This window comes from Dendropsophus ebraccatus, chromosome 4 (genome assembly GCF_027789765.1).
Source record: "Dendropsophus ebraccatus isolate aDenEbr1 chromosome 4, aDenEbr1.pat, whole genome shotgun sequence".
Taxonomy (NCBI): Eukaryota; Metazoa; Chordata; class Amphibia; order Anura; family Hylidae; genus Dendropsophus; species Dendropsophus ebraccatus.
In genome coordinates this window covers 162327660-162339664 of record NC_091457.1, presented here as the reverse complement: position 1 = coordinate 162339664, position 12005 = coordinate 162327660, and the positions used below count along the sequence as shown (strand labels likewise).

The 12005-nt window shown below is 45.5% G+C and overlaps 1 protein-coding gene across 1 annotated transcript in view; it reads right to left on the bottom strand.

Moving 5' to 3' along the window:
- The window catches only part of LOC138789076 (calcium-activated chloride channel regulator 1-like), a 37126-nt gene extending 27658 nt beyond the window's left edge, over positions 1 to 9468 (bottom strand). Inside the window, exons 1-4 of the mRNA XM_069967626.1 lie at positions 9071 to 9468; positions 4427 to 4567; positions 3049 to 3199; positions 1543 to 1651 (exon numbers count right to left, since the gene is read on the bottom strand). Coding sequence (XP_069823727.1) covers positions 1543 to 1651; positions 3049 to 3199; positions 4427 to 4567; positions 9071 to 9229 — 560 coding nt within the window. The 5' untranslated portion in view covers positions 9230 to 9468. The remainder of the gene's footprint in view (positions 1 to 1542; positions 1652 to 3048; positions 3200 to 4426; positions 4568 to 9070) is intronic.
- Positions 9469 to 12005: the final 2537 nt, after the last annotated feature.

Sequence of the window (12005 nt, the reverse complement as noted above, 5' to 3'; positions counted from 1 at the left end):
ATAAGTCAGTTGTACACACAGGGTACTGGAATGAATACACCTGCTGATGCTGTTATATCATCTATGTCTTAGCACTGAGAAGAGCTTTGGATTCAGAGATGACTTTTTCGCTGGATTTTAGCCCTGAAGAGGACATTTGGGTTCTGTAGTAATCCTGCCTGACCAAAATGCTACTAAAACCTATCTCTCCCTGCTCCAAGATCTCTCCCTGGCTAGTTTGAAAGCGCATCTACGGTCGAGAAATGAAAGTCAAGTATTAAAGATTTGAGGTCATGTGGTTCAGCCATCCAACTCCCAGGGTCCCTCACAGCCTCCCTGCATGGTGATTGGATTAAAAAAAAAAAAGCGCCAACTGCGATGGGAGGGCTTTCGAATGTTTCCCGCGTATTCGCCACACTATTCGATTGAATTCGAATCTTTCGAATACCGCAATGTTCAATCGAGTACCATCTCAATCAAATCGTATTCGCTCATCTTTAGTGTTTTGTACTTCATGTTTTTTCCGAGGCAAACATTTGGCTACCTACTGTATTTCTTGTGCATCACATGCTTATAGAAGAGTATGTGTGACCCAAGCCTTACCATACTGTTTTACTGTAGCCTTCTTAAAGGAGATCTCCGGATATGAACATTTTGTTTCAAAACTGCCAGGGAGGGGAGGTGTGAAAAAAAGAACATGCACTTACCTCCCCGGTCCAGCTCTGGCGCCCACAGTCCACTCTCGCCCCCATCAGCTTCTTGGTCTAGAGCCAAACCTTTGGGCGTAATGTTCTAGACCCACTCAGACAGTCAGCGGCTGAAGCAATGTCCCACATCTGCCACCGACTGGCTAAGGGAACCTAACACATCACGTCCAAGGACCACACTCAGATCAGGAAGCAGCCAGGGACCAGAGCCCGGCACTGTAGGCACCAGCACTTTCACCCACCCTTCCCTAGCAGTTTAAAGGAGAAGTCCAGCAAAAATGAAAATAACACTGCGGCCGGGGGGGGGGGGGGGGGGGCGGGGGGAATTAATAAAGAACCTATAGGTCCTCTAGCCCAGTTTCTGGACCTTCGACATTTATGGCCTGTTTTAGAGGGTGGGTATCTAAAACCATCCAAGCTCATACCGCTGCATAAACTGGCCTCAGAAGATGCCATCTTCTCTTCTTTTCTCGATATGTCACAACTCGGTGGGAAAGGGTAGAAGATAGCCCGCTCAGCCAATCAGTGACTGCAGCTGTGTCCTGCCCCAGTCACTGAGTGAGCATGGCATCAATCAGCCGAGTCATGACAATTTGGGGGGGAAAAGATGGAGATTCCCATCCAGGAGCAGGGTGCTGTGCTGCGAGGGCACAGGCACCAGTAAGTATAGATTTTTAACTATGTTCCCCCTACCCCCTCTCTATACTGAACATTTTTTATTGCCCCAGACTTAATCGTGTTTTTAGTTTTGTGATTGACAGCAGAGGAGTGGGACAACTACTGTAACTAGTGTATGTGTTAATCAGATGATAACTTATCTACTGGTACATAATAAAAGTAACAAAGGTTTCTGTACCGTGTAGCTTCTGGATTACCACCATTATCAATGTAGAATGGTGACAAGGAATTGTATTCGTCAAAGACCCCCCATCGGAAGTGAGCCCATTCGTGGACAAAGACCCTTCCTGTAACAAGAAAGCAAGAGTCATGAGAACTAAAGGAAAACAACCACAGACATGGAAGTGTCCTGGGTATTATATACAGATCTATTGGATCAGAAAAGTCAAACGTTAACGAATCATCAATATTACCATGTGAGAAATAAAGATATGCTATGGTTTTATGGCTGAAGCCAACCGAGCCACCTGAACCCAGATTTGTTTCGAACTTTGCAAAAAGCTTGGTTCACTATCAAACCCAACTCTCTGTAAAGTTCAGAGGGGTTTGGGAAGATGACGCTGCTCATGTAAAATAAATAAATTTAAAAATAAACATATTCTCAGTTGTCTGCGGTCACCTGGTGTCTCCTGGTCCCGTCCCAGCAACTTCTGTAGTGAAGGCCCTGCCAGCCAATCACAGGCTGACTAGGACGGGGCAGCACCATAGCCTGTGATTGGCTGAGCGGGCTGTCACTTTTGTCTCTAGAGTGACAGCCCACTTGGCCAATCACAGGCTGCGATGCTGTCCTGTCAGCCAGTGATTGGCTGAGCGAGCCTTTACTGTAGAAGAAGGACCCAGAGGGAGCGCGGACATGTAAGTATAAGGAGCGGCCTTCAGAAACCACATTAAAACAGCTGAAAACCTAAAGGCCTTTAGCTGATTTATTGCGGTTCCTTAAAGTTTGGTTTGGCACAAACCGAATTTTACATTAAAGTTTGGGGAACCTGCTGAACCAAACTTTTCAAAGGTTTGCTCATCTCTACTGATAAGGTTGAAAAACATAAAAGTCCATCAAGTTCAACCTATAACTGTACTGTGATCCAGAAAACCCTCATAGAGTGGACGCCAACTACCAGCGGGAAAAAAATTATCCTGTCTCAAAGCTCCAAGAATCCACCTCTGTGATTTTTTTCCCTCTCTATACGTAGTGGATGCCACCTCATCATGGTTACAGGTTTTGGTATAAAGAGATCACTAGAAAGATCTGTGTACTATGTATTTATTTCGAATATTGGCCCAAAACATGGTCTCTTTCTTCCAGACACAGCACCTCTCTTGTGCTCAGGTTGGGTGCGGGTTTTGCAGCTCAGTTCCCATAAAGTAAAAAGAGCTGAACTGTAATATCAACCTGAAAATATTGGTGGTGATGCTTTTGCAAAAAAGGAGATGTGTTTTTTTTTGGATAACCCCTTTAAGAACTTCAAAGTACTGTACATATTTGTCATGCATTACCTGATAAAATGAGGTGTGTTTAGGCTCCCCTCCAAGACCTCTGATAGCCAGAACTGCTGACAGGTTTGTCTAATATATATATATATATATATATATATATATATATGTACCTGCAATGCACTTTATGAATTTGCTTACACAAGTGTTCAAAGAATATAATACACAGAAATAATCTTTGATATTTTTTTACCTCTGGGTCCATACACTGGCAGTAGTTTATCATCTAGCAGGAATTCGGGGGTCATATGAATATAAACGCCTTTCTCCCCACATTGGCCGTACTGTAAGGTGTAGGGGTCATCTCCATACTTCAGGTGGGGTCTGGCAACAATGACATCCGCCTAATTTTACAAAGCATACAAATAAAAAGTGAGAACAGAATTGCATTTATTTATTATTGGCTTTGTACTTGTATTTTTTTCTCCATTAAAGACTTTTCTTAGTTCTGTTTCTACAGCCTTTGCAGCTTGTTGTACAATCTATAAAGTTTTCCCCTGTGGACTTCCCTGTATCTGTTCTCTTCTAACCAGCCTGTGTGAGCTGTCCTCCAGGGTTTCTCACCCCCCTGTTTTCTATCTGGGCTGCTGTGCAACTCCTCCTCTGTTGTAATGTCATTGAGAGACCAGAAGATCTGTAAGTTTCTGACTGACTTATCTTCGAGTAGCAGCTAAAAGGTAGTCTCGGCTGAACGACCCCACCTCCAGTTCCGAGACGGACTGGTCTTGGCAGTGACAGCCCGCTCAGCCAATTACTGATTGAGACAGACAGCATCACGGCCATTGAGTCCGAGCAGACAGTCACTGCTGAGACAGGTTTGTTTAGCTCGAAGATGATGCAGGAGATTCCAAGGGATTGTGGAAAGGTAAGAATAACCTGGTTGTCATGTTCAGTGCCAGGGCAGCAACATATTAAAAGTTTAATAAACAGACCAGTGTCGGTGCGGGGATACCAGTGCAGCGGCCCCTTTTTGAACCGCCACCCAGTTCCCACGCACGCCGCCGGTCTATTACCGCGCACCGACCAGGCAAGAAGCATTGGAGGTCCCTCTAGACCCATTGTGACGATCTCCCCTCCCTTCTTGATTCTAATGGAGTCGCCTCATAGAGAGGAGGGGGTTTCATAACACTGGAGGCCAGTGGGCCCGCCCCCAAGGCTTCATGCTGAGCTGGTGCTTGGTAATAGACCAGTGACGTGTGCGGGAACCAGGCGCAGTTGAAAAAATGGACCATGGCACTGGCGAGTAGAATGATAGGTATCATTTATTACAGCAACCAGCAGGGGTGTAACTAGAAATGGCTGGGCCCCATATCAAATATTTGATTGCCCCCTTCCCGACTGACCACTAAGCCATTAAGTGTAGTCATAACTGCAAGTGTTCATCAGCGGGTGCTTTCAGTTGAGGGGACATTTGCTGATCCTGGGTGGCCTGCTTGGCCATCTGGTGCTGCAATGGTTTAGGAGGCCCAGTGTATTGCAGGAGCAGGACCCGGGGCCCCATAGCAGCCGCTATGACTGCTACAGTGGTAGTTCCACCCCTGACAACCAGGGAAGTGGTTCTAGTTTCTTACCTTGTCGTAGGTTTCAGTTTTCGTTTTGAGATAGCCGGCGTTTTTTTTCCAGGTAATTGGGATGAGGATCTTGACACTCTGTATGAAGACTCTGTTTTTCGTGGCAGAATATAGATAACTTGTGGCCTCTTTCAGCATGCCCTTTTAAGACAAATGCGTGTTAAAATTTCTGACACTATATAACTTATTACATTATATAATATGTTTTGTTATGCAACTTATCCCCTGTATCTAGGATGTGAAGAAAATATGGCTGAGGATACTTACAGCACGCTCTACTTTAGACCACAGTTAGATTGGGGGAGAGTCCCATTATGAGTTTGAGTGTCTGAACCATAGGGCCCAAACAAGGAATCCTCACAAGCAATGGCGTAGCTACTATGAAGGCAGACCACACAACTGCTAGGAGGCCCATGCACTAAGGGGGGGCCCAATCGACCAGTGGCGTATTATAACACAGGCAGTTCAGTCGACCAGGGAGCCCATGGCCTTATTTTCCATATTCACAGAAACCCCCGCTTATCCAGGGGTCCCTTCACACATCAGTCTACTGAGCAGTGGGCCTTTTAACTGTAAGCACTCCTGAGTGCTGATGTGGTATCCCACCATGGGTGTTGCTAGTGTATACACCCTTTGCAAAAGCCTGTACTCTAAGTAAAAGTGGTGATGTAGTTGTACCTAAGTTGTGCCACTAGATGTCACTAGTATGTATATTGTATACTTAAGTATTGCACAGCTGTAGTACTGAAGGGGTTATTGTTGTTTGTGATTTGTGCACCCATGAGCGCTCTTTTATTTTCTTTACCTATCCCTTTTCTTCTTCTTTCTCTGCACTCTCTTCTCACCCACTCGCAGCAGTTATTACATACCCTGTAGAAGGTAGTAACATGGGAAGAGGAGTAGGCGTGACACACGTAGTCAATGTGTGTATCCCGTGTAGTCTGAGGTGTGGTAGTGAACAGACACAAGTGGGAGACAAGGACACTCGTTTCTTGAAAGCAACACTTCTATACACTATGCAGTGTTAGACACTCACAGAGAGGATAAGTCTGGGATCCTGAACAAAGAAGAACTTATCCAGATAGAGCAAAGTTGCTAGAAGCCTATGTACTCTATCTCGCAGCATAGGTGTCAACAGGAAACCTTGGCCACTCTGCTCAACCCAGGTAACAAGGTCTGGGGCTTGTGTCACCCTCTAGGATGGGTCAACCGACACTGGTGGGCAATAGGTGGTGTAAAGACCAAAGAAGTCAAAACGCAGGCACAAGTATTCTCTCTACTCTCAAGTATTCTACTTATTCTAGTTCTAAAGTTCCGGCAGAGCACAGTACTACATTGGGTTGGGACTCTCTCGACATTCTCCTCTCCACTTCTCTGAACTTACTCTTCTTCTCTGCACGCAAGGAAGCCAGCACGGCTATCCTACCTCTCAAGCTCTCAGCACAAGTCTTGTCAATCAAGTCCAAAGTTTATTGTCAAGTCAGAAGTCTGTTGTGTACCACTGTATCAAGTATTCTTGGAGTAAAGAAAAGTTTATTTATTGTAACGGGATTCAGTGAATATTGCTTAAAGGGGTTGTCCAGTAAATTTTTTTTTTCTTTTAAATCAACTGGTTTCAGAAAGTTAAATAGATTTGTAATTTACTTCTATTTAAAAATCTCAAGTCTTCCCATACTTATAAGCTACTATATATCCTGCAGGAAGTGTTGTTTTTTTACATTCAGAAACAGTGCTCTCTACTGACATCTCTGGCGGAGTCAGGAACTGTCTAGAGCAGCAGCAAGTCCCTATAGAAAACCTCTCCTGCTCAGGACAGTTCCTGACTCCGCCAGAGATGTCAGTAGAGAGCACTGTTTCTGAATGTAAATAAACAACACTTCCTGCAGGACATACAACAGTGTATAAGTATGGGAAGACTTGAGATTTTTAAATAGAAGTAAATTACAAATCTATTTAACTTTCTGATACCAGTTGATTTGAAAGAAAACATTTTTTTGCTGGACAACCCCTTTAAGCAAGCACCGACACAGTAATTGCACCTTCCTTGGGTCATCTCCCCTTTCTGTGGGTGGTGATACTGATAGTCCTGGTGGGTCACAACTCCACTCCGGATCACCATGATAAGTGCCCAAGGGACCTTCTTACAGCCCAGCAGGTCACCGACCACAGGGGAAAGGGTAGCCTCCCTAAAATAAAAGCAGGTGTGCGACCATACCTGTGTGCCCAACCAGCAATGGCGCCACGACAATCTAACACCTGGCTGAGCTATTCCCCGACCAACAACTACTGCAGTGGAGTCACACTTCACCACGACTGGTGACCGGTCAAGCCTCACACCGGGGCTGCACCACACTGGTAATTAAAAACTGCACCATAATTGGCACAGCGAAGAGCCATTGGCTCCCCGCTCTGCCAACCTCTCTAATGGCCACAAGCAGCATTCTGCCTTCGGCCACAAGTAACATCACTCATGTGCTTGCAGAGCAGAGAGAAGAAGATACCAGGTAAGTATGTGTTTATTATTTAGTTTTTTACACAGGAGGTTGCCTACTTGAGGGGGTCCTGTACAGTTTTTTTTTTTTTTTTTTTTTTGCTGTGGGGAGCCATGAATCCCAGCTACGCCTCTGCTCATAGGAAATGACTGTTACAGTTCTAATGACTATTCACTCCCCTCCCACAGCACTCAGTTCCCCGTCCAGAGCTTCTACAGAACATTGCACCAGCTGTATTCATTCTCTGTCTGCTCCTCTTGCTGTGGCATTATTCAGCAAAAGGCTGCATAATATATTATGGAGCTGGAGACTGATCCATCAGGAGAGGAGAGAGGAGCTGGAGACTGAGCAGTCAGGAGAGGAGAGAGAGGGGCTGGAGACTGATCCATCAGGAGAGGAGAGAGAGGGGCTGGAGACTGATCCATCAGGAGAGGAGAGAGAGAGGCTGGAGACTGAGCAGTCAGGAGAGGAGAGAGAGGGGCTGGAGACTGAGCAGTCAGGAGAGGAGAGAGGGTCTGGAGACTGATCCATCAGGAGAGGAGAGAGAGGGTCTGGAGACTGAGCCATCAGGAGAGGAGAGAGAGGGGCTGGAGACTGAGCAGTCAGGAGAGGAGAGAGAGGGGCTGGAGACTGATCCATCAGGAGAGGAGAGAGAGGGGCTGGAGACTGAGCAGTCAGGCAGCATCTCTGTCAGATTTGACTGTGAAAATGACAGATGAGCCTGCAACATATGAAAAACTGAGACTGCAGAAACCATGTGAAAGAAATATTTTGGTTTAGTTTTTTTTTTTTTTTTGCAATCAAATTAATAAATTAAATAATAAATAAATAAATAATTAAATAAATTCAAGTGTCACTGAGCTGGCTACTTGGACACCCGCACACATTTACCTCAGGCTGAGACTTTATGACGCCCCGTATTTTGTCTCTTCTTGTTGGCCGGGGGTCATTTGCTAGCGCTAATGACGATAATTCCTCTAGATGTAACTGATTTCTATTACTCTTTGATTTTTGGTTTAAGTTTTTTTTTTCTTTTAACTATAATGCAGATTGGTCTTAAAGGGGTTAGAAAAACATGGCGTCTTTCTTCCAGATACAGATCCAGTTTGGGTTTAGCAACTCAGTTCCATTTAAGTGAATGGAGCTTAATTGTAGAATCCCATCCAAATTGGAGACAAGAGTCGTGCTGTTTCTGGAAGAAAGCCGCCATGTTTTTCTAATCTTGAATAACCCCTTTAATTGGCTTGTGATTCTTTTGGCCTAGGCTATGTTCACACATAGGGGCACATGTATGATGTGGCAGAATGTGTATTTTCGGCGGAAAGCGCAGATTTGCGAATGATTTTAAACGCAAATCGGCGATTTGCGAATAAGATATTCGCAAATCTGCACTTGCCGACGGGTGCGCTGGGGGGGGGCGAGGAAGGGGTGTGGAGGGGCGGAACAGGGGATTAATTATTTTTGTTTCTTAAAGATAAGCCAAAAACCTACCCCAGCCCTCAGCTGGCGTAGGTTTTCGGCCGTGCGCACCGGAGCACACGGGATTTATGTAGAGGCAGTCCGCCTCTACATAAATCTCCGTAGCGCCGGTGATGCGGGGACATTTTTAAGTCCGCCGTAAAAAACGCCGGACTGAATAAATGTCCCCCATAGAATTTTTGCATATATTTTGGTCAGTATTTTTTCAACCAAAACCAGGATTACAACTGGCAGGGCAAAATTTTGGTTGAAAAAAAAAAAAAGACTGACAGAAATACTGTGAGTGAACATAGCCTTATGGAGACAGATTTATTTGACAGATTTATGAAGCCAAAGCCAGGAACAGACTAGAATAGGGAACAGGATTTCTCTTCTTCTCAAATCCATTCCTGGCTTTGGCTTAAAAAATCTGTCAGCTAAATCTGTCTGTGTAAACGCACCATTACAACGGCCAGCAATGTATGAGAGAAGGTAGACTACCTTGCCGCTATATACAGATCGGTGTTATTATACCCTTTTAGTATTTCCATTCTTATATATCTATTAGGATAGATATAAGTTTATCCCAGGCATGTTTAAATTCTGTCATTGTAGATTTACCAACCACATCTGCTGGAAGTTTGTTCCAAGTATCTACTACTCTTTCAGTAAAGTAATATTAATTGATTCTTACCTGTAAATTCTCAATGATTTTGGGATCTTCGGGTACGGCAGGATTGATGGCAATGACGATATCCTGGTATCCTCCATTATTAAGCTTCACCTGAGAACTGCTGCTTATAGCAAGCAATGGGAGTAGTAAGAATAAGGGTAGGAGGGGGCCGAGTCCCATCTTCTTCCTTTACACTAAACGCTAAGGCTACGCCGTCTTCTTGCAAAACCATATATACATATACTGCTCCTTCTTATCAGATCCCTATGGACTTTGTTACGGTAGGGAACATTTTTTTTGTAACTTATTAATGACGGTAAGTGACAGCGCGTAATTGTAATAAGGAAACAGGTCAATCTAGATCTGATAGGAAGAAACAGTCATAAAATATATGGTTTCCATATCTTGCACTATACTGTATACTGTATGGGCAAACCTAACGATAGGGGATAAAAAGCTGATTGATGGGGATCCGACTGCCGGGACCCCCCATGAATCACTAGGACAGGAAAACTATCCCCCGAATGAATGGAGCAGAGGAATGGCGCTCATATGGTATTATACCTGGTGTGCCGTAATAGCGCAAAGGCCATGAGCCATAAACACAGGGCACTTGTGCTAGAACGATGGTGCCCGACATTAGACGCAGCCACTGCATTACCCTCGATGGCCAAGTGATTAACAATAGTGATAAGTAATGGGGACTAAGTACATAAGATGTAGATTAGGAAAAGCATGGCACTGTATTCAGGGATGAAAGTGTATTTTAATAATGGAAAGGTGCAATGTATACCATGTTCCTTCTCACTAATAGATACATGCCTCACATGGGGGAAGGGGGGGGGGGGGGTTATGGCGCTGTGTTATAGTAAGATTCCCATTGTTGCCCATAGCAACCAATCCCAGCTCAGCTTTCATATTACCAGAGCAATGTGAGAACTATAAGCTGAGCTGTGATTGGTTGCTATGGGAGCTGTGACTGGTTGCTATGGGAGCTGTGTCTGGTTGCTGTGGGCAAAAAAAAAAAAAAAAAAAGACAGTGATCTCTCCCTATAATTTTTTTTTTTCTTTTCTTAAAGGACAACTCCGGCGGGATCCCCCCCCCCAAAAAAAAAACACAGACACACACAGACACCATACTCACCATCCCTCCGGTGACGATCGCCACTCCATTCGCCCGCCGTCCGCCTCACCGTCACCTGCGTCCGCCGTCCAGCGATGTCTCTTGCTTCCGGGTCCATGAGAGAGAAAAGGCTGCCAGTGCGCTTGCGCACCGGCAGCCTTTTCATTGGCTGGAGCGCATCACATGGCTTCCAGCAAGCTCAGCCAATCAGGGCTGAGCAAGCTGGAAGCCATGTGATGCGCTCCAGCCAATGAAAAGGCTGCTGGTGCGCATGTGCACCAGCAGCCTTTTCTCTCCCATTCACTCTCAATGAAGACGCCGAAGAGGAAGAAGACCCGGACCGCCCCTCGGCTCTGACGTCACCCGACACCAGAGAAGAGGACCGTGACGACCGTAATAGGTAATGTATACATGCTTTAACTTCCGGGGTGGGGGGTCGGGGGTCGGAAAGTGGGGGAGGGGGGCCAGACCGGGTATTTAACCACATTACAAAGTTATATAACTTTGTAATGTGTGTTAAATAAGCCAAAAAAAAATTTCGCCGGAGTTGTCCTTTAATTATCGTGTGTTGTTTTTGCGATTCAAAAGTCTGTAGTCATTCATTTATTGATATATTGTTATAAGAGCTCTGGGGGAGATTTATGGCGCTGTCTTACAAGTAAGATTCCCTCTGTTGCCTATAGCAACCAATTACAGCTCAGCTTTCATTTTTCCAGGGCAATATGAGAACTGAAAGCTGAGCTGTGATTGGTTGGAGCAGACAGCATAAGGCGGCTTCGTACTGCCTTAAAATCTTGTAAAAACATCAGCGGCCAAATGTTAGTTGGAGGTCAACGAAAGTTTATGACCTGCTTACATACAGGGGAAGATTTATGAAAGGTCAGGCAGGGGCGTAGGCCAGGGAGAAGGTACAGATTCGCCCCTTCTCCCTAGCATATGTCTTCCGTATCCCCAGCTCACCCGTTGGATGTGCAGTGGGGCCCCGGGGGCAAGGTGGGGAGGAGGCGTGTAAATCATGATCCAAATCTTAGATTCGGTACAGCAGGCACAGGTTCAAAGCGTGACCCCCCCCCCCCCCCCCCAACCCCCGTGCTATTTTTTGGGATGGCATTTTTCTTTCCTTTCTGGCGTTTTTCTCTCCTCTGTGGCAGTTTTTCCAAAACACAACATGCTGAGGGGTGGCATTTTTTTCTACCATAGACTACTTCAGTAGGATTGTTCTAGTTGTCCCAAAAATGCCATTGCTGTGCGTATGGCTTTTTTTTTAACTGCTCTACTTTTTGCAGTGCCTTTGCATAACATGAGAAATTGAGTGGCCGAGTTGCACGAACGATCCATGTATCCTTTATGCAGCCATGGAAACTGCCCGCACGGATATACCTATATCTGTGATGTCAGTTTCCAGATCACACAGCAGTACATACTTACCAAGTGTGCTGCTGTCTGCTCTGGCTTCCTATTCTCCGGCTCTCCCGTCCAGCCGCTAAGTCTTCTGGCCCCGCCTCCTCTGGCTGTCAATCATTCTGGAGGAGGTGGCAGTCTGAAGATACAGCAGTGGCTGGTGGACTGCAGACGCAGATGCCGTATAACAAGCAGCTCGTATGGTAAGTAGGTGCTGCTGTGTGATCTGGAACCCCCCCCCCCCCATAGACATCTATGGGGAAAACACCAATGCTTCTCTGGAGAAATGCAGAAGACAGAAGGCAGAAGCTGTGATTTCACAAGACTGAAAATCCTAAACCTGCCAGGATATTGGGTCTTGACTCATCGAGTTATCATCTGTAAAGTGCTGAAATGGCGCTAGACAGATTGTGACCTTTGTGCAGGGAGGTT